Source organism: Gopherus evgoodei, chromosome 6, assembly GCF_007399415.2.
Source record: "Gopherus evgoodei ecotype Sinaloan lineage chromosome 6, rGopEvg1_v1.p, whole genome shotgun sequence".
Lineage (NCBI taxonomy): Eukaryota > Metazoa > Chordata > Testudines > Testudinidae > Gopherus > Gopherus evgoodei.
The window spans coordinates 3,084,225-3,111,310 of record NC_044327.1 but is presented as its reverse complement, the minus strand read 5'-3'; the positions used below and the strand labels follow the sequence as shown (position 1 = coordinate 3,111,310).

General features: G+C 46.1%; 1 protein-coding gene across 2 annotated transcripts in view; it reads left to right on the top strand.

Annotated features, from left to right (window-relative positions):
- Positions 1–2,035: 2,035 nt before the first annotated feature.
- Positions 2,036–27,086, top strand: part of RAD23B (RAD23 homolog B, nucleotide excision repair protein) — a 64,895-nt gene continuing 39,844 nt past the window's right edge. Inside the window, exon 1 of one of the 2 annotated variants that reach the window (XM_030567913.1) lies at positions 2,036–2,165. In XM_030567913.1, the coding sequence (XP_030423773.1) occupies positions 2,100–2,165 (66 nt within the window). In that variant the 5' untranslated portion in view covers positions 2,036–2,099. The remainder of the gene's footprint in view (positions 2,166–27,086) is intronic. The other variant, XM_030567914.1, reaches the window with a different exon arrangement.

Here is a 27,086-nt window from a genome sequence, read left to right as displayed (position 1 = left end):
ACACGTGCCACTACATCGCTAGTTAATCCACCTCCCCAAGAGGCAGGAGCTATGTTGATGGGAGAAGCTCTCCCATGAACATAGCATTGTTCACATGGGGAGCAGGGGGATTAGGCTGGTATAAGTAGGTTTGTCACACCCACAACATAGGTCTGTAGTGCAAACCTGGCCTTAGGGCTTGTCTACATAGTTGTGTCGCTAAAGCCATGCTACTAAAAGTCGTGCAGTGTAGCCAATATCTGTCCACTCGTTGACAAAAAACTTCTATCCCCAAGAGCAAGCAGTGTTTGCATTATCAGCAAGAGGGGTTGTTGCTGCAAAACTTTTGTCTCTGAGAGGTGAGGGGGCTAACACCTCTGAAAGACAAGTTTTGTCATTCAATTGCCAGAGTAGACATAGACTTAGGGTATGTCTACATAATCAATTTATTGGGGATTGATTTATCGTGTCTAGTGTAGACACAATAAAATCGATCCCCGATCGCTCTGCCGTCGACTGCGGAACTCCACCGCGGCACAGAGGAGCGGCAGCAGTTGACTCGCCACCGTCCTCAGGGCCAGGTAAATCGATCTACGATACGTCGACTTCAGCTATGCTATTCGTGTAGCTGAAATTGCGTTTCTTAGGTCAACTCCCCTCCCCAGTGTAGACCTAGCCTTAGAGTATCACAGCTAAATAGGAGATCCAACAGATAGCACATGCTCTAAGGGACCACTGAAGGTGAAGTGGCCCATTAAAGAAAAGGGTGGGGGTTAATGGGTTACAGAGAGCGAGACAGATATCTTTAAGCTCCAGTGAAGTATACTCAGACAGAGGATTTTTTATGGGGGCATCATAAAAAGAGCATGGTAACACTGTTGCTAAAATATGGGGAACGGATGCCCTCTATGTGTAATGCTCATCACAAACCCGTATGTGCTCATGCTCCTATGTATTATACAGCACAACTCTCTACAGTAGTAGCAGCCAGGCAGAGAACCCTGGATCCCAGCTCCTCCTTCAGTCTCAACTGCTCTTCATTCACACCCAACCCCAGAGAGCCCCTGACCTGCGGCTTCCCTCCTCAATACTACATTCTTCCAGCAGCCCCTTCACCCCAGCCCCCACAGTCCCAGCCCAACCTTAACTCAGCCCCCTTCCCCCAACCCCCCCCAGTCCCAACCCAACCATAACTTAGCCCCCTTCCCCCAACCCCCCCACAGTCCCAACCCAACCTTAACTCAGCCCCCTTCCCCCAACCCCAGCCCCCCACAGTCCCACCTCTAACCCTGCCCCCCAGCAGCCACTTCCCCCAACCCCAGACCCCACAGTCCCAGCCCAACCTTAACTCAGCCCCCTTCCCCCAACCCCCCACAGTCCCAACCCAACCTTAACTCAGCCCCCTTCCCCCAACCCCCCACAGTCCCAACCCAACCTTAACTCAGCCCCCTTCCCCCAACCCCCCACAGTCCCAACCCAACCTTAACTCAGCCCCCTTCCCCCAACCGCGCACAGTCCCAGCCCAACCTTAACTCAGCCCCCTTCCCCCAACCCCCCACAGTCCCAACCCAACCTTAACTCAGCCCCCTTCCCCCCAACCCAAGTCCCCACAGTCCCAACCCAACCTTAACTCAGCCCCCTTCCCCCAACCCCCCACAGTCCCAACCTAACCTTAACTCAGCCCCCTTCCCCCAGTCCCGTCCCACCCCTGCCCCCCCAGCAGCCCCTCCCCTCAGGTAGACCCTGCCCTCTCCAACGCAATTTAGCCCCGCCCCCTCTTTCAATCCCCTTCGTACCCAGCACCGTCTCCCCCACCAACCACAACGCTCTCCGCACATGCGCAGAGGCCACCCCCCGCCTTTCTCCTCCCACGCCTGCGCACGGAGCGTCCCTGCCCTCTCCCCTCCCCCTATCTTGTGCAGGGGGCTGCGGAGGCGAGTCATGATGGCGGCGGCCAGGCTGTGAGCCGCAGAGCCTTTCCCCCGCCCGCCCGCACGCGCGCCCCCGCCCGACTCCCCCCCCCCCCCACGCGCGCCGAGCGCAGTGAGCGGCCCGGGGGCCGAGGCGGCGGGAGCGGCTCCGGGAGGCGCAGGCCGCGAGCGCGGGGCGGCGCCCTCGCCATGCAGATCACCCTGAAAACCCTGCAGCAGCAGACCTTCAAGATCGACATCGACCCCGAGGAGACGGTGCGTGGCGGGCCGGGGGGGAGGCGGCGGCGCTCGCGGTGTCCGGGCGCCAGGCCCCTCGCGGCGGGGAGGGAGGGCAGGAGAGTAGGCCCTTGGGGGGGAAGGGCAGGCAGGAGAGTAGGCCCGTCGCGGCGGGGGGGGGGAAGGGCAGGCAGGAGAGTAGGCCCCTGGGGGGGAGGGCAGGCAGGAGAGTAGGCCCCTCGCGGCGGGGGGGGAGGGCAGGCAGGAGAGTAGGCCCCTCGCGGCGGGAGGGGGGGAAGGGCAGGCAGGAGAGTAGGCCCCTTGGGGGGGGAGGGCAGGCAGGAGAGTAGGCCCCTCGCGGCGGGGGGGGAAGGGCAGGCAGGAGAGTAGGCCCCTCGCGGCGGGGGGGGGGGGCAGGCAGGAGAGTAGGCCCCTCGGCGGCGAGGGGGGAGGGCAGGCAGGAGAGTAGGCCCCTCGCGGCGGGGGGGGGGAAGGGCAGGCAGGAGAGTAGGCCCCTGGGGGGGAGGGCAGGCAGGAGAGTAGGCCCCTCGCGGCGGGAGGGGGGGGAGGGCAGGCAGGAGAGTAGGCCCCTGGGGGGGAGGGCAGGCAGGAGAGTAGGCCCCTCGCGGCGGGAGGGGGGGGAGGGCAGGCAGGAGAGTAGGCCCCTGGGGGGGGAGGGCAGGCAGGAGAGTAGGCCCCTCGCGGCGGGAGGGGGGGAAGGGCAGGCAGGAGAGTAGGCCCCTCGCGGCGGGAGGGGGGGAAGGGCAGGCAGGAGAGTAGGCCCCTCGCGGCGGGAGGGGGGGGGGAGGGCAGGCAGGAGAGTAGGCCCCTCGCGGCGGGAGGGGAGGGCAGGCAGGAGAGTAGGCCCCTCGCGGCGGGAGGGGGGGGGGCCCCTCGCGGCGGGAGGGGGGGGGAGGGCAGGCAGGAGAGTAGGCCCCTCGCGGCGGGAGGGGGGGAGGGCAGCAGGAGGAGGAGGTAGGCCCCTGGGGGGGGAGGGCAGGCAGGAGAGTAGGCCCCTCGCGGCGGGAGGGGAGGGGGGAGGGCAGGAAAGAGTAGGCCCCTCGCGGCGGGAGGGGGGGAAGGGCAGGCAGGAGAGTAGGCCCCTTGGGGGGAGGGCAGGCAGGAGAGTAGGCCCCTCGCGGCGGGAGGGGGGGAAGGGCAGGCAGGAGAGTAGGCCCCTCGCGGCGGGAGGGGGGGAAGGGCAGGCAGGAGAGTAGGGCCCCTGGGGGGGAGGGCAGGCAGGAGAGTAGGCCCCTCGGGCGGAGGAGGGGTGGGGAGGGCAGGCAGGAGAGTAGGCCCCTCCGCGGCGGGAGAGGGGGGGAAGGGCAGGCAGGAGAGTAGGCCCCTTGCGGCGGGGGGGGGGGCGGGCAGGCAGGAGAGTAGGCCCCCTCGCGGTGGGGAGGGGGGAGGGCAGGTGAGTAGGCCCTCGGCCGGCGGGAGGGGGGGGAAGGGCAGGCAGGAGAGTAGGGCCCCGGGGGGGGAAGGGCAGGCAGGAGAGTAGGCCCCTCGCGGCGGGAGGGGGGGAAGGGAAGGCAGGAGAGTAGCCCCTCGCGGCGGGAGGGGGGGGAAGGGAAGGGCAGGCAGGAGAGTAGGCCCCTCGCGGCGGGAGGGGGGGAAGGGCAGGCAGGAGAGTAGGCCCCTCGCGGCGGGGGGGGGGAGGGCAGGCAGGAGAGTAGGCCCCCTCGCGGCGGGAGGGGAGGGAGGGCAGGAGAGTAGGCCCCCTCGCGGCGGGGGGGGCGGGAGGGCAGGAGAGTAGGCCCCCTCGCAGCGGGAGGGGAGGGAGGGCAGGAGAGTAGGCCCCTCGCGGCGGGAGGGGGAGGGAGGGCAGGATGAGTAGGCTCCTCGCGGCGGGGGGGGGGCAGGAGAGTAGGCACTTTGGGGAAGAGGTGGGAGACTGTGGGGAATGGGGGATTGTGGGGTTGGTGGAGTGGTGGTGGGGGGTGGAGGGGTGGGGAGGCCGGAGATGATGGCTAACAGCTGCCCCACTTTGTGAGTAGGAGTGACCCTTTTTTGCAATCTGGGTGGCGTTAGGGTGCCGGTGTGGGGTGACTGGTGCATCTCTCCTGGGTGAGGCCTGAGGTTGGTGTATGTGGGGAGATTTCATTGCCCGCCCTGGGGGGGCGGGTTGTAGTGGTTGCACTTCTGGGAAGTATGAGTGTGTGTGGGGGGGTACTGGGCGTGAATTGAGAGACCCTGCTTCCTGTAGCAGAAGCTTTTGGGGAGATGATTCCCTTAGCATTTCAGTTGCTGTGACTGCTCTGTAGTGGGGGTGCATGCATGGGGTGACTGTTGACAGTCCCCGTGAGTGCTGGGGTATGGGTATTACTGCAAAGTCCAGTGAGCCTGATGTAGGCCCATTGATAATAAGGGGGACGGGGAGGTTGTGTGTAACTAAAATGAGGGTTAGGTTCTTAAACTCTCTCCAACCTTGGAAGTGCACTACAGTGCCCTTTAAACTCAGAGAGTGCGGATGCAACCTCTTACAGCTAGTTTCCCCATGTTATATTCATACCTGCTGCCATCTTCTAACACCCCACTGGGATTTCAGTGCATCTTCCCCAGGCCTTGCCCATTAGGGTTGGGCAATGAAACCATGGAAAGACCTCTGTATTTCCCTAGGTCTGATTGTTTAAACATCCCTCCTTCCCCACAAAAAAGAAAAGATAATTGAATGTTGTGAAGGGTAGCTGCAGCTTGCTCACAGGGGTGCTTGGGTCTAGACAAGTTGGCTGAGAGAGATTATGAATGTCTAATTGAAATGTACACAGTGGAGTCCTTCACAGGCTTAAAACAGTAACCTTTATAATTAATACCTACCCAGGGAGCCGCTTTCTCTCTTTTTATTTCCCTTCTCATCATACTGAGTGAATTGGAGCAGTTCTGAGGTCCTAGGAAACCTCAGCAAAAGGAGAGGATTAGAGGGGGAGGTTTGCTAGCCACACAAACTGTGCATGTGAGTCTGCAAAAAGTATTGGCTAGGTCAGGGTGGGGAACCTTTTTTTCTATTGGGGCACTGACCCACATAAAAAAAATCAGTCGCGGGTCACACATAACCCTGCAGGGGGGCACATCGGCACGAGGCTTCCCCTAGGCTCGAGATTAGGGCCAGATATGAGGGTTTAATGGTGCAGGACAGGGCTCCAGGCTCGGACAGGGGTTTGGGTGTGGGAGGGGTGAGGGCTTTGGGGGTGAGGGCTGGGGATGAGGGGCTTGGGGTGTAGGAGGGGACTCTGGGCTGGGGCCAAGGGGTTTGGAGTGCGGGAGCAGGCTCAGGGCTGGGGCAATGGGTTGGGGTGCAGGAGAAGGTTCAGAGTGCAGGCTCCAGGAAGGCATTAGGCTGTGGGAGGTGGTTTTGACCTGGAGCAGGGGATAGGGGTGCAGGGTCTGGTAGGGAGTTAGTGTGTGGGAGGGGGTTCAAACCTAGGGCAGGGAGTTCAGGGTGTGGGCTCCAGCCAGGTGGCGCTTACTTCAGGTGGCTCCTAGTTGATGGCATAGCAAGGCTAAAGTAGGTGCTGTGCCGCTCCCAGAAGTGGCCAACATGTCCGACCGTTGGAGAGAGGCGCAGCCAGGTGGCTGTGTGTGCTGCCCACAGGCTTCGCCCCCGTAGCTCCCATTGGCCATCATTCCTGACCAATGGTAGCGCTGGTGCTGGGTGCAGGGGACAGCGTGTGGTCCTTAGATTATTAGGGTTGGAAGGGGACCTCAGAAGATCATCTAGTCTAACCCCCTGCTCAAAGCAGGACCAATGCCCAAATGGCCCCCTCAGGGATTGAACTCAAGCCAGTGCTCAAACCACTGAGCTATCCCTCCCCCCATCCCTGATAGCCCCTAGGAGCATGGGCAGCGAGGACATGCTGGTAGCTTCTGGGAGCTGTTCAGAGCTGACTGGACTTCTGATGGCCTGGCAACCCCAGCTTCTGCCCCACAGTGGGGTGAGCTGGCACTCGCGGCTCCAGCCCCATGGGATGCGGGGGGGTCCGAGGCTCAGGGCTTCTGGACTGTTGTGCAGAAAGTTGCCGCGGGCCAGTTAAAATGAAGCAGTGGACCGGATCCAGCCCGCATGCTGTAGGTTCCCCACCCCTGGGCTAAGTGTTGGAGGATGGGGAAGTAGAATGGTTTCTCCAGTTAACAAACACTGGATGGCTACATAAGTGTAACTGAGCAAAGAACTTGCTCCAGTAGATATGGGGCTTTGAATACACACAGTGATACAGTAGACTTATGGCTAAAAATATGACAAAATTTTTTGGGTATCTTATGTCAAATTATGTATAGTGAAACCGTGATCTTGGTAACTCTGCAGCAATAGGTTTGGAGTATTTAAAACTAGCACATTCAGTAGAAACTTGTTGGAACAAGTATGCCAAATATTAGAACAGTTGATGGTACACTTGTAATGCCAACTTTATAAAAAAAAAAAAAACATGCTCATGAGGCCTGTGTTTAAAAACCAAAATCAGTTGAAATCACCAAATCCTTTAAAACAGCCTTGTTAATAATTTTGGTTTCAAAGCTGTTTTTTTGGTTGGATGTTCCTTTTCAGTCTAATTTTGAAAATGGCCCTTTATAGCACTAAGTATACTAATGCCCAAACCAAATGTTAGACTTGTGTTGAATCAAAGTGTGTTAACTCCTGGGAGCTTTTGAAACATTACATTTAGTCAATTCACTGTTTCCATGTGCTCAGTGCTAAAGGTAGGTTTGATTACTTGGAGCACTGTCCTGTACTGTGACATGGCCAAAATTATCTAGTTAAGATAGGCTCAGGAAACTTCTGTTTTAAACCTCCTACTAGTCTAGCAATTTATGGCCACTTCTTTAACTTTCTTTATATAAGTAAAGCTTAAAAAAACAACCAAACAAACTGATGTTGAGTGTAAAGTAAGAAACACTGCAGATTGTCATTAGAAGTATTCAACCATTTAAGTATACTTTCCACTGAGAACATGAACAACCCGCTTAATTTACATTTGATACTAAAATAACCCCAAATTCAGTAACAATTTCAGCATTTTGCATAAAATACTGACAATATCTCCCTTATAAAAGAACAGGCTTCCATAACCAAGGCCTTGGCTACACTGGTGCTTTACAGCGCTGCAACTTTCTCACTCAGGGGTGTGAAAAAAACACCCCCCGAGCGCTGCAAGATTCAGTGCTGTAAAGCGCCAGTGTAAACAGTGCCGCAGCGCTGGGAGCCGCGGCAGCGCTTTGAAGTTTTGAGTGTAGCCAAGCCCCAAGTGATTGAGTGTTGTTGCTATGGTCTTGAGTTAGATGTCGGTGTGTGTGTGTTTGTTTATGTATATTTATATTATTTATTTATTTTAAAGTATTAGCATGGTCTGAACTTGCACTTTCTGATTACTAGACTTTCTAATTACCTGTCTTTGTCTGTGGAGGTACACTTCTGAATTTATCAGGTAGAAACTATAGAAAATCTCATCTGACCTAATACTTGGTTTAAGAAAATTTTGGCTAAAGGCCTCATGGTTGGAGAAGTTCTGTGGGGTCTGCGTTGAGGGGAAATACTTGCCACACTTCGTTCTGGCCTCTGAATTTTGGGCAGTCAACTTCTGGAACAAATGTGTAAAGATCATATTTACACTCCTCATTCTCTATGGAAGATTGTTTTGCCAGTTGGAGTGTTCTAAGTTTTGCTGGCTGAATACTTGTAATGCATTCTGGCTGGTTCAGGTTGAACAAAAGCACCTGTTTATATAGTCGTTGGTGCTCCTATTTACTGATAACCTTTGATTGAAATGGTGAATGCACTAGAGGACCACAGGCTGAAATAATTCCCACTACCTGAGACTTTTGCAGTACTGTCTAGCAAAGGAGCTCTTGCCTGTGGCTGAAAGACAGTCATGACAATCCAGAGTTGTAGACTTTGAAAGGTGTTATGTTGTTGGGAATGCCTAGACCAAGGTGCAGTTGATGTCACCCAGGAATAGCATGCTTCTAAATATACAGCCGTGTTGGGAAGCTTAAGATTATTTTACCCTAATATGTTGAATGCTGGTCTCAATAATTGAGCCTAGTTAAATTAATTTTAACTCATATTTTACTAGGCTATTGAACTAAATCTCTTGTTCCAAGCTTAGAGAAATGTCACTATTTTTCCAGCAGTGTCTAGTTAACATTGTCTGCATTCTCCTGTGCTAGCATTCTTCAAGGAATGCCTGTTTGTTTTAAGAAACGTCTTTTAAAAAAAAATTGTGAAAGCTATTTTAAGAACAACTTTTGGACACCTTTGGTGTTCATGTTAATTTTAACAGTAAAATATAAATATAACTGCTGTATATACTCGATCATAAGCCGATTTGTTTATAAGCTGACCCCCCCGATGGATAAGTAAAAATGGAAAATTTTTATGACCCGTTCATAAGCCGATCCTGTAATTCAGGGTTCAGCAAACTTTGGCTCCTGGGCCATCAGGATAAACCGCTGGCGGGCTGAGATGGTTTGTTTACTTCCATTGTCTGCAGTCACAGAGATAAACCTAAGTAAACAGTGTCCCAGCATACCAGCTGCTCACCCTGACAGGCTGGAACAGCAACTGGTGGGGGAAATTTTTTGGGGGGAGAAGCTGGGGGTCAGTGGAGTAACCCCTGTGACCATCCCCCACATGACTCCACCCCTAACTTGGGACCCCCACACTTTCCCCATCCGATCCCACCTTATCTGGAGAGGGCCAGGGGAGGATGTCTCTGGCCTGGCTGGAGCTGCTCCCACAGTCTGGGCAGCGCGGCTGCAGCCTGCTCTGGCAGGCCAGACCGAGTGCTGCGGCTGCGGTATGTTCCAGCGGGCTGGGTCGGGAGGCACAGCTGCAGCGTGCTCCGGCGGGCCGGGCAGTGTGGCCACAACCTGCTCTAGGGGGCGGGGCTGAGTGGCACGGTTGCAGCCTGTCAGCCCCGCAACCTGTCAGCCCCGGAGCTGCAGCTGCTTTGGAGGCTGTGGGGAGAGCAGCGTGGCCAGAAGCAGAGAGAGACAGGCCCCGCCTCTTCTCTTCAGACTCTGTTGGCTCTGCTGCCTTTCCTTGCTCCCTCTGTTGGGGGGAGAGGCTGTCTTCCACCTCTTCCTCTGTATGCCCGTTCATAAGCCGACCCCCTTCTCTGGTGCTTCCCCTTTTTACTAAAAATATTTGGATTATGAACGAATATAGACGGTAGTATGTACACCTCAAAAAGCCCTGTTCGTAACAGATATCTGGTGATGTTGAAAGCTGTATTTTAAATAGCACATAGCTTCAGCCTCTCAAATTTTAGCATTATGGAATCTGCCTGGAGGGTAGATTCTAACAAAGAAGGAATCCTGGACACGAAGCAGGTTCCATTGAAGCTGCAATGGGAGGAGGAAGGCAAAAAAGATACAGTGGGGATGGTGGTGTTTCATGTAGGGCTTCATTGAGTCGTCATCTGTAGTGCTCCATCAAGGGTGATATACAGCTCTTGGAGGATGATAGGAAGAAATGACTACTCTAGCAGGGAAGGTAAGGGAGATTTTGAGGAATGGGGAGTAAGGCAGCAGGCTTACAGTGAAGGATGGGGTAAAAACCTGTCAGTCAGAGGAGCCCAGAGCCTAGGTAAAATCTGACAAATCTGAAATGCCTTTCTGGTGATGTAATCGCAAACATATATATGGGTGGAATCCCAAAATGTAACTGTGGTTCTTTTCTGATGTCTTACTTATAATGGTAATGTTAAATTTATGAATCAGATAATGTTACTAAACCAAATAATCTTTTGAGTGGTTGAAACTTATAAGTGGATTTGTATGCAGGTTTGAGACTAAAAGACATATTGGTCCCATCAATTTCTAATCTCTTCAGTACTTCAGAAGTTTTGCTAAAGACTGTTTAAAAGCAGTTAATGAAGTGGGAAGGCCACAGCGCTTAAAAGCACAATTCTGCCCTAACTGAAGTCAGTGACAGTTTTGTCATTGAAATCAACAGGAGTGGCATCAAGCCCTAAATGCTTGATTTTTGTGGCAGATAGAACTTGGCATTTGCTCAGTTTTCAAGAATAAAGTGAGTGATAAATGTAATTTTTCCAAAAATAATCTGCTTGAATTGTCTTAATTTTAGACTTGCCCTTAGTTTTAACAGATCACCTTGTGAGTGGATCTACACTAGAAGCACTACAGTGGCACAGATCACCACTGTGTAGACACTTAGTGACAGAAAGTGTTAGCTAGGTTGATCTAAGTGTTAGGTTTAGGCCAAGCCTAAGGTTTGGAAGTATCCCTATTCATCTACCTTAACTTGTCACTTTCTCTGTCTTAAACATTGTCACCAGCTGCCAGTGCCATAGTATGCTTTATGCTTGCCAGCGTGGAAGGGCACACTTCTTGACTCACAGCCAAGTTGTGGTGTTATGACAAAAGTAAATACTGCAGTTGTGCTACTTTCATTTCTTATGGTGTGGTAGAAAAGTCAGGCATTTTCTTTCCATTCCATTAAATCTTCAAAGGGAAAAGTTGGCAATTTTAAACCAAAATGGAATATAATGTGGCATACTGAAACTGAAGCTGTGCTGCTGAATAGAGCCTCTTACGTGACCGATCAAATGTAATGCCAATTTTAAAAAAAGATTTCAGAGGCTATCTTGGCAATTACAGGCTAAGAAGCCTAACTTCATTACCAGGTAAATTGGTTGAAACTGTAGTAGAGAACAAAATTATGAGGCACATAGATGGACACAAGTCCTCACTAATCTATTGGAATTCTTTGAGGGTATCGGCAAGCTTGTGGATATAGTGTATCTGGACTTTCAGAAAGCCTTTGACAGGGTCCTACACCAAAAACTTAAGCAAAGTAAGCAGTCATGGGATAAGAGGGAAGGTCCAGTCATAGATCTGTAACTGATTAAAAAGATGGTAATCAAAGAGTAGGAATAAATGGTCAGTTTAAACAATGGAGAGAGTTAAATAGCAGGGTCCTCCAAAGAGCTGGAAAGGGACCTGTGCTATTCAACAGTAATCTTGAAAAGTGGGTTAACAGGTGGCACATTTTCAGCTGATACAAAATTACTCAAGATAGATTCAAAGCTGACTGCAAAGAGATCTCGCTAAACTGGATGACTGGACAACAAAATGGCAGATAAAAGTCAGTGTTGATATATGTAAAGTAATGCATATTGGAAAACATCCCAACTCTACATACAAAATGATAATATCTAAATTAGCTGTTACCACTCAAAGAGATCTTGGAGTCATCGTGGATCGTTCTCTGAAAACATCTGCTCAATGTGTAATGCTAGTCAAAAAAGATAAGGTTAGAAACCATTAGAAAAGGGATAGATAACACTGCTCTGCAGCCAAAATGCTTCTGAAATAAATGTAGTCCAACTTTACTAATTCTGGGTCACTGAGAACGGAAATGATGCTTAAAATTGTTGATTGGCTCTAGTTTTCAAGATATGCTAGTGGGTCAGTATATACAACCCTTGACTTGGGAATGGCGGAGGATAAGTGAGTTATAAAGGGAAGGGATCTCAATTTAAACCAGAAATGACTAAAATACCTCTTTGACTGGATCTGTAAATAAATCTATGACTGGGTTTGGACAGTACTTGCTTTTTAGGCAAAACAATGAATGACGCAATCTGAAGCTGGTATTGCGTCATACATGATATGAATTGCATCATGTTATTCCTAGAAGTCATGAATGAGGCAATCATAATGAAGCTTGCATCAGTCTGCTGAACAAATTGCCCTAGATCAGCTCTAGAAATCATACAGTGTCGTGCTCTCTTATTTGTCAGTGTTTGATTTTGCAAAGGGACACATTTCTGTTTAGCCAAAGTGAGCAGAGATGCCTCGTACTTGTGTGAACAGTGCAGATAACTTCTGCTTTGTTTGTGGTGAAGTGACTTTTGCATCACAAAAGCGCGGTATAAGCACTATGGTTAAGAAAGCCTATCACCTTTCTTTTGGCTGCAAAATTGGAGATCAGGACAAGAGGTGGGCCGCACACATATGCTGCAACACTTGTGCAACAAATCTTTGCCAGTGGTTGACCAGGAAAAGGAAATCTATGCCTTTTGCAGTGCCAATGATTTGGAGAGAGCCAACAGATCATACCAGCAATTGTTACTTCTGCATGATGCCTCCATTTGGGAAAGGTGTGTCAAAGAAGAAAAAGTGGACTGTGCATTATCCAAACATTCCATCAGCTATACGCCCAGTACCCCACGGAGAAGGACTGCCGGTTCCTGATGCATCAGAATCATTCTCACTTGAGTCAGACGAGGAAGAGGATGAAACTTCTGGTCCTGAACCATCAGTGTCACAGGACCCACATTTTCCCCCACCCTCCTCCTCTGAACCACACCACATAACACAAGGTGAACTGAATGACCTTGTCAGGGATTTGAAACTACCCAAGAGTAAGGCAGAGCTGTTGGGCTCCAGACTACAGCAGTGGAATCTCCTGGCAGGCTATCAGGGCAAATGGAGCCCATCAATGCTTGCAGACTATTGCTGGACAGTGACGAGATGCTCCATTTAATGAATACAAGACACAAGCCAAGAAGCGCCGAGTAGACACTGAATAGGACTAAACTATGCACATAATAGTTTTTTGCCTTTTGTTTCAAAATAAATTTTATTTATATAACCCTTTTGCTGATTTTTAAACTGTTACATAAACAGGACAGGTGAAATATTATCATGTAAAGCAACCATAAACACATGAAAAGACCTAGGTTTACAATTTGATTAAAACTCTACTATCTACACAATATACATAGACATAAAATGTAAAAACTTAAATATCTTAGAAGCAGTAGCCAATCAGTTGTTTTAATTGTCATATTTGAATTCAGCCCATCAAAATACATAATAAATATCACATTTTATCTCTGAAGCAGATGACTTCTCAAATATTGTAGACCAGTGTAATCAGACAGAAAATATCTGCATGCTGTGTGCAGTTCTGATCATCCCATCTCAGAAAAGATACTAGAACTGGAAAAGGTACAGAGGAGGGCAATGAAGATTATTAAGAGTATGGAACAGCTTCCGTAAGAGGAGAGATTAAAAAGACTGGGACTCTTCATCTTAGAAAAGAGAGGACTAAGGAGGGAGATGAAAGGTCTGTAAAGTCACAAATAGTGTAGAAAAAGTGAATAAGACAATGTTAATGATCCCTTCATATAGCACAAGAACCAGGGGTCACCAATGAAATTCATATGCAACAGATTTAAAACAAATGTAAGGAAGTACTATTTCACACAACACACAGACAACCTGTGAAACTCGCGAAGGCCAAAATTATAGCTGGGTTAAAAAAAAATTAGATGGGTTCACGGAAGGTAGGTCTATCAATGGCTATTAGCCATAGGGACGCAAACCCCTGTCCTGGATGTCCCATAACCTGAGACTGCCAGAAGCTGGCGGACAGGGCATGAATCACTCCATAATTTCCCTATTTTATTAATTTCATCTAAAGCATCTCACTCTGTCCACTGTCAATGGAAGACGGGATACTGGGCTAGATGGACCATTGGTCTGACCCTGTGTAGCTGTTCTCATGTAAGTGGATCATTACAGCTATGTCTGCAACATATCTTCTAGTTTCAATGACTGAACTTGTTTTCTAGTACCAGCAGGAACCACTAGGACTGAAGTCACCTAACTTCTTTATTTTTAGGTAGTATAAATTCATATGGGTTGGCAGACTAGTCGTTAGTTTTAAGCCCTATGTTGTTTTAACTTTACTGCTTTGGGATTTAACTTCTCTTTAGAAACTAGCAGTGAACTGGTGAGGGGAGTGAGGGAAGGGGTTGAGTAAGATATTGGAGCTGAAGTTCCAGCTACCATTCAATAAACAATTGAAGCCTGGGCTACCAAGGTAGGTGTTTTTTCATTACCTGTTTGGTTTTGTCAGTGTCCTTTTTGAGATCCTTCTTTCCTTTTTCTCTGTTGCTGCAATTTCCCCTATGGCTGAGGAAGATTAGTGGTGGATACTCTGTCTACACTGAAGTCATGAGTGTGAATTTGCAGATTGTGTAGATATACTTGCACCAGCTTTAATCTTGCAGCTCACTAAACGTATGGCAGTAAGGACCTGATGGCGCAGGCTTCACAAGCCTGCCTGACCCCTGGGTGTATATTTGCACTGGTAGCCTGCTTTGCTGCACATCCTTCTGTAGTACCTGAAATGAGAATTTGGTCCTGAACCTTGAAGTGTTCCTATTAGACCACTGGACCAGCACCTCATCCTCTTAATTGTTGTTTCTTCCCCTTCGACAAGTGTGTGTGTGCTGTTGCAGAAGTGTGGTAGTTGGGCCAAGTAATCCACCATCTGTTCAGCCTCTCTTACAACCAATAAAATTGGTGCATCCAAATTAGCTGTGGAGTAAAGGTAGTGATTGGTTGAGTTACCTACCTTTGATACCACAGAGGTCTAGGATTCTTGGCATGGCATTATTCTAAACAAAAACCTTTTCTATCATGCTTGTAGCTGTTTCCATCATTTAATACAGTATCAACAGACTTTCTAGGCTTCAGAGTGATAATCCTGGGATCTCATTATATAGAACACATGGTGTAAAATTCTTGTGATATAGTCACTAAACTAATTAATTGCTTGAAACGGTCTCTAAAAATTGTCATGAAGGTCTTAACTCTACACAATAAGAGTATGTCTACAGTACAAGCACTGCAGCAGCACAGCTGCAGCTATGCTGTTGTAGTTTACATACTACAGGAACAGAAGGGATTTTTCTGTTGCTGTAGTAAATGTTCCCTGCTCCCCGCCCCCCACGGTAGCTGCATTGGAGAAGAAGGTGCATATTTCTTCAGGATTCAATTAAATCTTGCTAGGTGAGGTAGGGGCTTGTGCCAGGAAAACACCTACTGCTCTAGTAGCCTCATTTAACTGAAGTGTGAGGATTAATGGATTTCAAGTGTGGGTTAGGAGAAGAAGTAGATGTTATGTACAAAAAGGAGGAAAAAGTGCAAGTTCAACTTCCTTCAAACATCTCAAACGGTCAGGCCTAAAAATGGGCACAAGAATAAAAGTGCTGAACCCTCTATAATGTGGAGTTGCTGTGTTTGCTCTCTAAGATTTCTATCACCACTATTTCACATGTCAAACCTCTTACAACTTTACAGTAGTGAAAGAGAAGATCTCTTTGTTTAGAAGTAGATATGGAAGTTTAATTTTAGATTCATAATTGTGAAGAACAGTTGAAAGGCATCCTTCCCTCTATACCCCTATTTTTGTCCTTTGTGGCTTTCTCCACTCCAAATATGTGGTTCATTCACAAGTTACTTTTCCTGACATGCTAGCAGAAACACAAGAATGATCTGCCTATGCGGGGACTAATGTTCACATTGGTTGGAGGAAATGTTCTCATGAAGCTGTGCAGAATTCAAACCTGTCTATTTTCCTTTTCTAGGCAAGAAGATGTACTTACATGTCCTTCATCCCTGATGTCTTTTATCACTTTTCAGTCGCTATATGACATCTTGTTTCCCCTCTAAAGGCTAGTTACATTGCTTCTTTAACTGCTACTGCACAAATAGTTGGGGAAGCTGTGAAGTGTTAAGGGCCTTACTTAGAACATTCAAAAACCAGTCGGAGAACACTTGAGCCTCCCTGGTCACTCGATTACAGACCTCAGAGTCGCACTACTCCAACAAAAGAACTTCAGAAAAAGACTCCAATGAGAAACTGCAGAATTGGAATTAATTTGAAAACTGGACCCCATTAAATTAGGCTTGGGTAAAGACTGGGAGGGGATGGGTCATTACACAAAGTAAAACCTATTTCCCCCCTCCCCACTGTTACTCACACCTTGTCAACTATTGGAAATGGGCCATCCTGATTATCACTAAAAAATTTTTTTTTCCTCCTGCTGCTAATAGCCCACCTTAATTGATTGCTCTTGGTATAGTTAGTATGGCAACACCCATTTTTTCATGTCCTCAATGTATATATATCTTCCTACTGTATTTTCCACTGTATGCATCCGATGAAGTGGGTTTTAGCCCATGAAAGCTTATGCTCAAATAAATTTGTTGGTCTCTAAGGTGCCACAAGTACTCCTCATTCTTTTTACTTTGCTTCTTGATTCTCAGTGGATGACTCTGCAAAAATAGTAACTTCAAAATTCTACACTGTCAGAATAAACATTTAGTAGTGTAATTTTTTGCTTCATAATTTGTCATGCTTTCCTCCAAATTAAGATCTCTGGGCAAGGTGAGACATCCTTTTGAGAAGTCAAACTTGTATTTTTCCGTAAAACACATTTTGCTTTTCTTGGGAAATTCTGTTTGCTTCCAGTCTTATAGCCACAGTTTGAGTTCTCAAGCTAGGGAAGGGTAAAATCCAGTTCTCTGGTTTTCTAATCCTCCTCAGTATTGTGTAGTATTTCTTAATATAAATATATTGTATTCCGTAAATCTTCATTAAAGGAATGTTAAGACTGCATGAAATGCCAGAGTATGCTCACAACTAATTTTGTTTAGATACATTACAGTGTGGCCTTATAGGATGATTATTTATCTCTGAAGTACTGGAGACTCTCAGCTATTTTATAACCATACATGTTCACACCCTCTCTAATAATTTTGTATGCCTATTCTAACTTCTTAAACTATATATGTGGATTTTTTTTTAATTTTTGTATTTTATATTATACTCTTTCAATGATCATACCTTTTCTTGGATGAAGTTTGGAGTATGGGCAATCAACTATCAGGCTAACTTTACTACAGACTTTTGGGGCTATGTGCTAACAAATAACACAGAAATGTTCAATGAATATTTCTGGTAGTTATTTGGGGAAAAGTCCAAGTGATGTAGTTATATCATATAATGATGCTTTCTATTCCAGTAGTAATTCATGAGGATGTTAAACAACTGCTACTAAAGGTAGGTATTTATAAATCAGCAGGTCCAGATAATTTGCATCCAAGAATTTAGAAGAGTTGGCTGAGGAGCTTGCTGACCCATTACTGTTGATTTTGCTAAGGTGGAAATTTTGGGAATGTAGACAAGTGCTTTGAAAAATTTACCAGACCTACCTGTGAGAGGTCTAGCAGTGAGAAATCCAATTGCATTTCTCTTTTCTTCTGTCCTGCAGTGCCAGTTCCCCAAAAACTTTCAGGTATTGAGAAGGCAAATAGAATTTTGACAGGACTCTTTATCTTGTGTATCAGCTTTTGGATAGCAGGTATCTGAAATCTGAAATCTACCCCTGCTTCTTTCTGCTGAAAGAAGAAATCTTAATCCGCCTTAGTCGTGACTACTGGGCAAATAGACCTCTGTTCTGCCCCCTTTCCTGGATTCTGTGTTGGTTTTTTTTTTTTTTTAAGGCTTTTCTCTCTCAAATAATTTCAGTGCTTGCCTGTAATGCTCAGAGCTTTTTCCTGTCATCAGCAGAGTGAAGTTGATGTGACTCTTTTGTGTGGCTTCATTCCTGTCCATAGGGTTTTTAAAAATGAGAATTGAAACTTAACTGTTAGATTTCTCAAGCAATACCAAGGAGAAATTATGGATAGCAATATCACTGCAGCTGCCTCTCTGCATCTGAAGTGTTTTTTTAATCCCCAAAAGCTTATTCCCAAATAAATCTTAGTTTTTAAGATGCCACTGGACTCCTCATTGTTTTTGTGGATACAGACTAACACGGCTACCCTTCTGAGTCTCTGCAAACAGTGAGGGAAGAATGGCATTAGTTTAAATTTGGTACACCTGCAAAAGCATAGCTTCACAAACAGAAGTCTAGAAGCTTTTTAAAGAAAATGATTTGGGTTAGTCTTTCCTCCCCCACCCCACATATGCTTATCAGGGACAGAATCCTATTTTCTAATGACAAATGGACTTTAAAGTCCTGGTATAGTCTCAGGATTACTAGTATGAGAGCATGGCAGAAACATCAAAACTAGCGAACCAGGTTGGGTTAATAGAACTTTGTTCTCTTTCTCACTAAATTGCCATGTCTCTACATGCGACTGTCAAGACAGTTTGCTATTCTGCTCCTGGTCCAGAGAGATTATATAAATTGAGGATAAATAAAAGCTGGCATCCCAGGTAAAAGGCCTCACTGTAAAGTAGGCTCATGTCAACCAAGACAGTTTTTGATACTTCTACTAAAAGCTGGAGCTAGGTATCCCCTTATCAGTGAAGTTGTCTTTACTAGAAATGCTGCAGCTGCTCCTCTGTAGTGCTTGTTACAGTGACAAGAGGGGTTCTCACATTTTTGTGGTTAAATCCCCTCCCCAAGAGGCAGTTGCTACGATGCCTGAAGAATTCTTTCATCAACCTAACGCTGTTTACGCTAGGGGAAAGGTTGACTTAACCGTGTCTCTCAGGAGCATAGATTTTTCACACCCTTGAGCGATGTAGCTGGATTGACTTAACTTTTTAGTGTAGACCTGGCCTTACACTAATACACTGATTATTTTAGTGATCAGTGAGATGTTGGTCCTTTGTCTTTTCGTATTCTTGGAGGAGGGTGGAGGGGAATAAAACCTATTATATCGGTCAGTTTACCACCTCTGGCTCTCAGTCAGTTTGATTCTTGATCTAGCAGCGATGTCATGGGCTGACTTTGAACACACACTGTATAGCAATCATCACAGTGCAAATATCCTTTTCAAAGGCTAGACGGCAATGCTTGAGAACCAGAATGTGGACACTAGTCCACTAGTTTATGTTCAAAGTGAAATACAAAAAGAAGTATAAAATGCTTTGGTTTTAAATGTTTTGTGAGCAACCTATAGAACTTATAAGATGAGTAAGAACTTCGTATATGCTTTGAATCCACTGATACTGTACTTAACAATCCATTTGAACTGGAAGCTACTGCTTCAGTCGTTGTCATCTTAGTGTGTGTGCAATGTTCCTCAGGTAGTACATGACCAGGATTCACCGCCAAGTTTGGTCTGCTGGTTGATCATTAGCTGGGCTGGGCTGTCTACTGATGAGTGTGTCGTAAATGCTGATCCCTCCCTCTCCCCGCTGCAGTAACTGTGGATCAGATGGTGGTAGAAAAAACAAATGAAGTGAATATTCCCAGCATATGGAATTAAATAAAACCAAACATCCCTTTTAAATATTTAACATTTGTAATAACAAAAGTGATGATTACTTCAAAACAGTCTACCAGCCCCACTTCTGAGCTAGAGTCAGACAGGCCATTAACGTAATTTTTGTCCACACTGAGTATCTTGCACTGATTTTAGTTGCTAAGTAAAAACTCAGAGTAATCAAAACCTTAGTTTAACTATAGATGGTTGCCTGGGACTCTTGCTGAACTTTGTTAGCAGCACTGTAAAATGCAGTTTTTAAATCAGTAGTATTATTGATCAAGGATTCATCCTGGGAAGCTCTTGGATGTCTGCTAGGTATTTTTGTGACAAGGAACATGACTGTTCCCACCAGACTAAAACCTTTTGCTTTTAAAAAGTCACAAGTTAGATTACAAAAAAACAAGTAACCACTACTTCTGTGAGACCTGTGAACAATTTGAGGTCACTTTACTGCTGCATAGTCATCACCAAACCTCTGGGAATGGTGACAGTTCAGTTTAGTGGTAGTGCAGAAACAAACAGTGGGTTGGCTAGTAGGAAACTTATTCTAAGTTTCTAAAATGGTGTTCTAAATAGGGGAGAGCAAAAAATCTATTAAAGCATAGTTTGCAAACTAACATCTGCAAAGCAGTTTGTTACTCTGTACTGTCCCTCACTTATGACCTAAGTTCCCTGTAAGCTGCACAGCTGTGCAGCAGCCTATTTAGTGACATGCAGGTGCTCGGGGAACCCGCCAGGGGAGGAGCGCTCCTCCACCAGCCCCAGCCTGCTGTGGCTGGGGTGGCCCCTGCAACCCCAACTATGCTGCAGCTCACACCTGCTGTGGATGGAGCGCCCCTAGCCTGATTTGGCCAGGGTGCCGTGGCTGGACCCACCGCTGCTGGGGCCTTATTGGAAATCCTGGGAGATGGACGGCCCAGCCCAGCCCCAGACTTGGCGACTTGGCCAAAACCCGGGCGGCCCTGCCCAGCCCTATTGTATGGCACCCTTCCCTAAACCCAGCCCCAGCCCAGACCTGTCACGGCCGGGGTACCTCTCCCTGAACCTAGCCCTGGCCGGATCTACAGGGGCTGGGGGAGGGCACCTATCCTGTGGCCCCAGCCCTGGAGCTGCCGTGGTAGGAGAGGTGCCTGTCCCTCCCAGCCCAGGTGCTGCTGCGGGGAGAGAGGGCTGGAGAGAGTTCTCTCTCCACGCTGTAGCCCCAGAGCACCCTCCTATACCTCAAACCCCTCATCCTTGTTCCCACCCTGGAGCCCACATCCCCAGGCGGAGCCCTCACACCCCTGCACCCCAATCCTCTGGCCTAGCCTTGAGCCCCTCCCACACTCCGAACCCCTTGGCCCCAACCTCCCCCCATTAATTTTGTTTTGTGCACCAGTATGAACATCACCTCCATATTGATGCACATAACAAAATTCATTCTGCCCGTGGGTGGGAAAAATTAGAGGGAGCACTGCTTATAACTTGCAAGAAGAAACCCCTGTAGGTTGAAAGGCTTCAGCTGAAAGCTGACTTTAAAAACAACAACAAAAAGTTTGAGGGGGGGAAATCTGTTTATGCACTCCAGCTTTCTGCCTTTCGCAACTCCAGTTACTGCTGCACTTTCCTACAATTTGAATAGCTAACTGAACTTTGAAATTTGGTTTGTAAATAATGTTCATTTGACGTGCACAACCAGTTTGCAAATGTTTTTTTAAATAAATAAGCATGCTTTGTATATAGGCATCTTAAGATTTTTATTGGATCCTAATGATACAGTGCTCCCCCTCAAAAATCACAATGTCCATTTTCTCTGCCTAGACTGACAGTCAAGACACTGCTGTTCTTAGGCATCCGCTGGGTGCAGTGTTTGTATGCTGATGCCTGTGTCTATTGAAACATAGCCCTCTGTAAACTGTCTCATCCTCGACATGAGGGAATTGTGAATCGTGGATTTTTAGGGTCTTCAAAATCTTTGCTTGATTCGTCTGTGCACTACAGGCTTTCTTTTGAAAAGATATGAGTTCCTAGCCATCAAGTGCCAAGAGAGCCATCACAAGCAAAATATACCTGCCCCACTAGCTTTGTAGAAACTGTGTCCCGCCAAACAATACATAGAAAGGTATGAACTTGGCTCTACCACCTTCATTAAGCTTGCTCTCATGGCACAGCATATTGGGACTGCTTAAATACCAACTGCATTAAGCATGGGCAATTTCTCTTAAAAATAAATCACACTTCATAATGCTATTTCTAAGGTTGCGGGGTGAAAGCCAGAATGCAAAAGGTAAAGCAGTAATGTAACCATTTTGCACAACCTGTGTATTATACATTTAATTCTTAAGAAGAAAACAGGAATAAAAAGGACATGTTTACTGTGAGTTACTGTAGTGTTGCTTTAGAAACCTTAACTCTTGCATTTCCTGACTTTCTACTTTGCATTAACAGCATTTTTATCTTGTATACAGAAGTTGAATTTTGTATCTTCAGAGCAACTAGGTGCAGATGATAAATGAGGATCCCTGAGAGTGTTGGAGGCTGTGGAGCTAATGGGGAGAATCCTTTGCTTACTCTCTGGTGAAGTCTTGCATTAAATATAAGAACTAGATTTGTTGCAAACTAATACAGTGGTGAGTGAAGTGCTTCTTTCAAAAGCATCAAAATCCAGTTTTTCAGGATATTTAAATTTGCTAATTGGAAGAATTCCCATATTGTTACTTCCTCTCCAGTTGGGGACTTGAAGGATTTGAAGGCTGTTACATGCTATAGATTCTACCTTAATCAGTGGTATGTGTGAGGGGCATCCCCTAAGTCTGCATGCCTCTTCTGTCTAATCATAAGAGCTGTCAGCTGTGGAAGAGGCCAGTAGCTACCTTGCTACAATCCCTCTAAACTTCCCTAGTTGAATTAAATCAGTTTGCTATGAAATAATTTGTGTAAGACCTACCCTTCACTTAAAAGCTAGATTGACATAGCTATTGCATTCATGGATATGAAAAAGTCACCCCACTCCCCAAAGCTGTAGCTATAGTAAGCTAAACCTCAGTGTAGATGTGGCTAGGTTGACGGAAGAATTCTTCAGTTGACCTAGCTATCGTTGCTCAGTGAGGTAAATTACCTATAGCGATGGAAAAGACCCTTCCTTTGCTGTAGGAGGTGCCGACGCTGCGGCACTACAGTGGTATAGTTATGCTGCTGTAGTAGCTGTAATGTAGACATGGCCTAAGTATTAAAAGGATGGAACTCTGAGCAGTGGAGAAACACTTCTCAGTCCTCAAGAGTAGATAGCTGTATTTGGCTGCCAAATTGGGTCGAGTCAAGCTTTGCTCTTTGAAAAGGGGTTATGTTGAATGCTTACTCAGCAGGCTGGATGTCTGCCTGGTTGGTGTGTGCTTTGAGAACAGTGATCATAAGGTTATGGATGTTTCTTTAGTTGTCTGTCCTTCTGCCTCTTCAACTTTGCTTGCTTTTAAGTCAGTTTAAGTTTTCACTTCATCCATTAATCTGGTGGTACTGCTGAGCAACTGGTCTGTTTGTCTCATCTCTACTCAATGATTTAACTTATAACTCTTAGTGAAACTTGAGTTGTTTAATATTTCTGTAATCAAATGGCTTAATAAAATTGAGTCATAAATAATTAAACATGATTATAGAATCAGTGGCAACCATGACACAGGTCTAGCATTACTCATAAGCCCTCTGCAGGTGAGGAGAGTCTTGGCTGGATAGTCCAAAAGACCAGAAGAGTTTACAGTTGCCAAAACTAATTATAGCTGGAATGTCTTAAGGAATTTACTTCTGTTTCTAGTAGCAGAAGTCTGTTGGTTTCTGTGCTGAATACATTTTGTGACAGATTACACCTGTACTGACTTGGTAACAGCAGAAAAATTTCTCATTCTGGTTATTTTTCTGAGAGGAAACAACCACTTTAAACTTAAGGAAATGTGTTTCTTTAGAATGTGATTGAGGTCCTTTAGATTTATCAAAATAAGTGTGTGTATTTTTAGAAATTGCTGTTTTGGAAGCAATTTGAGTATTGCATAAAATGGTAATAAATTCAGCTGGTCAATAGAAATTCTCTTAATTTATGACTTAATTTGGCCTTCAGTTACACTCATGCATCCACATTGACGTCAGTGGAGTTGCACAAGCATGATTGTGGACCAGATTATCCTCAATGTCAGAAATTAATATATGTCTTGTTTTAAAGTGATGGATACCTGTAGATTTATCTACACAGAAATGTTTAGGAAGATTAATCTGAATTTAAAGGTGTGAATTTGAAGTGCATTAGTTGAAATGCATTAAATACTTAAGAATTCGTGGCCTTAATTTATCTTCAGAAGTAAATTCAGCCAAACAAAATTAAGGCCACGTTTATTCTAAATGAGGGTGTTCACATGATTTTAATGTAGTTTAATCCACTTCAAATTCACACTTTTAGTTAACTTGGATGAACTTTTTCCTAGATGTCCCTGTGTAGACAAGTCCTAAGTTTGAGATAGTTTGAAAGACATATCTCTTATAGCTTTTTTCAATTTACTGTCGATTTACTTCTTGTTAACTAATTCTGGAACACTTTTTAATTTGATATCTTATGGCTCAGTCTAGTCAAAAGTATATCAGTGATCTGGTGTAGAAGAGTGATTTGGCCCTGCATCCATTATGGTTTTGTTAAGTAGGTAGTTTTTTTGATGCATCTGAAGAAGTGAGTCTTTTACTCGTGAAAGCTTATGCATAAATAAATCTGTTAGTCTTTAAAGTGCCACCGGGCTTGTTGTTGTTGTCATTTTTTAAGATATCTCCAGTAATCTTTTTTGTAAACACCACCTTTTTGAACTCAGATTGTTTTCAACTCATTGTTCAAGTCATTAGCTGAAATTTTAGTAGGAAAACAACCCTATCTATCGCTCTTATTGGTGACCATGATTAGCACATTGATCTTAGCTTTGTCCACAGTTGTACTTTCATTGTTAAAACTTCTGTTGCGCAGGGGTGTGGAAACCCCCTTTCCCCCCAAATGACAAGTTTTAAGAACGAAAAGTGCCGGTGTGGATAGTGCTTCATCAGCTCCTGCCATTCTCCTGTGAACAAAGCAACCGCCCCTTGGTTGGGGTGGTTTTATTTTGTCACTGGGAGAGCTTGCCTAGTGACAGAGCAGCTACACTGTGCACCCTACAACGCACGGAACAAAATCTACAATATCCTTACAAAATGGGTGTTAAACATTTAAGTGGAAGATGAAATAGCATGGTCAAAGGGCATGGCAACTGAGAGTGTGGCTACACTTGAAATTTCAAAGCGCCGCTGCGGCAGCGCTTTGAAGTGTGAGTGTGGTGGGAGCGCCAGCGCTGGGAGAGAGCTCTCCCAGCGCTGCACATAAACCACATCCCTTACAGGTGTAGCTTGCAGCGCTGGGAGCCGCGCTCCCAGCGCTGTGGCACTGATTACACTGAGGCTTTACAGCGCTGTATCTTGCAGCGCTCGGGGGGGGGTTTTTCACACCCCTGAGCGCAAAAGTTGAAGCGCTGTAAAGTGCCAGTGTAGCCAAGCCCTACACGTGGTGGCTGAGTTTGAGTGTGACAGTGATCAGCCAAGTTCTAATTAGTTCAGCTGCTAATGGCAGCTTTTAGTCTTAGCCAGTAAAGTCCTAAAACTTTTATCAAACTTGCTTACAAATCACATTTACAGGTTTGTTTATTGTGGTAACAAATGATAGAGAGTTAGGGTCTGACTAAAGTGTCCACGTTACAGCACGGCTGCAGCAGCTCTGTGATGTGGTTAGTGTAGTCATGCTTTATGGCTGGGGGAGAGCGCTCCTGGCAATAAAAAAAATAACCACCCCAAACAAGGAATGGTAGCTTTATCTCCTGGCAATAGAGTGTTGTCTGTCCTGGCGCTTTTCAACGCTAAAACTTTCGTTGCACAGGAGGGTGTTTTTTCACACCCCTGAGTGACTAAAGTTTTAGTGTTGAAAGTGGTAGTGTAGAGACAGCCTAGATGAACATTTCCAAAAACAAGGTTCATGTCCTTCAATCTCAAGAAGTAATCTAGGAACAATTTACAGCTGAACACTCATGGTTTTGTGGACTTCATGTAAAGCCTTTTTGGAGTAAACACTGGATGAAAACTGGCATTTTATTATGTAAAGTAAATATAATGCAGCTTGCCAACAAGTCAATAGTATTGCAGGAAAAATTCATAGGGGACTAGAGTGCCTTTTATAAACAAAGAGAATTCTGTCCATGGTAAAGCCATGTAGAGGTCATGGAGTTGTAACAGATCCAAAGTCAAGAGCCTGGCTAGTTTTCCAACAGAAATACAACTGATTAGCTGGGAGGCTGATATGAGAGAACTTCTGATCGGTCCCAGGGCAGCATGTCTAATGGGAGTATCAGCGCAGTCTTCTCCCTAGCTGCTGGATAAAGAGGAAGGCGTGACTCCTCACGTGAGTTTCCCTTGGACAGTGGGCTCTCATTTCTAAGCCCTGTGGGGAGAGGCTGCTGGGAGAAAGTTAAAATACTATAAGTGTGTAAAATGTATAACGTAGCAGAAAAAAAAATGGAAGAAGCAAAGTTGAGGGGTGAGGGCTAGGGAACTGGAGAGGAGAGGCAGAGATAAGAACTACATAACAAAGTGATGCCAGGAAATATACAAGAAAGATGTAAGGGCAAATGTTTGCCAGATTTCACCAGTGTTAAGTGCCATAACTTGGCAGCTTTTTGTAATACATAAGTTAAGAACTCTTATCAGCTATTGAATAGAAACAGCAGCAAAGAATCCTGTGGCACCTTATAGACTAACAGACGTTTTGGAGCATGAGCTTTCTTGGGTGAATACCCACTTCCTCAGATGCATGTAGTGTATATTTCGGCCATTGGGCTAGCCTTAATAGCAAGCTACATTCGAAAATTAAACAATATTGGTCATGTAGCAGCTACATAGGGCACACGTAGTATTGACTTAAATTGTGATATTAGGATACAAGTATCTTTTGTCTTGGTCAGTAAGCATAGTCCTCTGAGTTAAGCATGTTGTGCACTTTTCAATCCCAATGTCTCTCTTACTGACTGTGCTTGTGTTGTATACTTTTGAAAGACAAGTATGGAAATCCTCTACAAGATAGGTTAGTTTGTGGATGCTGGGGTGTGACTTTCAGATTGCCTGTTAAAGCTGTCACGGTTCTTGTGAACTGTCAAGGGATAAATGCAACAAATGTAGAATGCTTCCGGGTACACTACATTTGAGTGTTATATTTAATGTTCTAAGTGCATTAGTATAAAAACATTTCTTTAATTAAGTATACTGAAGAGTCTTTAGTGATCCTTTTGCACGTTACTGCCAGAATATAGTCCCTCTGGATAGGAGTCCTCTAACTTTAGCAGCAAAACTGGACAACTTGCCCCTCACAGTGCTCTAGCACAGCGGTTCTCAAACTGTGGGTCAGGACCCCAAAGTGGGTTTCAACTCCGTTTTAGTGGGGTCGCCAGAGCTGGCATTAGGCTTGCTGGGGCCCAGGGCCCAAGCCCGAACTCTACCATGCTGGGCCAAAGCCCAAGCCCCACTGCCGAGGGCAATGGTGCTGAGCTTACGGTCCCCCAACTGGGGCTTAAGCCCTTGGGCTTGGGCTTTGGCCCACCATCTTGGGGTGGCAGGGCTGGGGTGGGCTCAGGCTTTGGTATTTCCTCTTGGGTTCATGTACATTTTTGTTGTCAGAAGGGGGTTGCGGTGCAGTGAAGTTTGAGAACCCCTGAGCTAGCAGATCACTTAGTGAGTGCAGTGATTAAAAAAAGTGCAACTGAATTTATAGATCGTGAGATCATCATTCTGTTGGGGGGGAGAGGGAATATTTATTTATTTATTTTTAAATCTCTTGTCTACCCTGTATTCTGAGCAAGTGCTTTAGAGAAGGGCCACTAGGCATGATACCTCATTTCT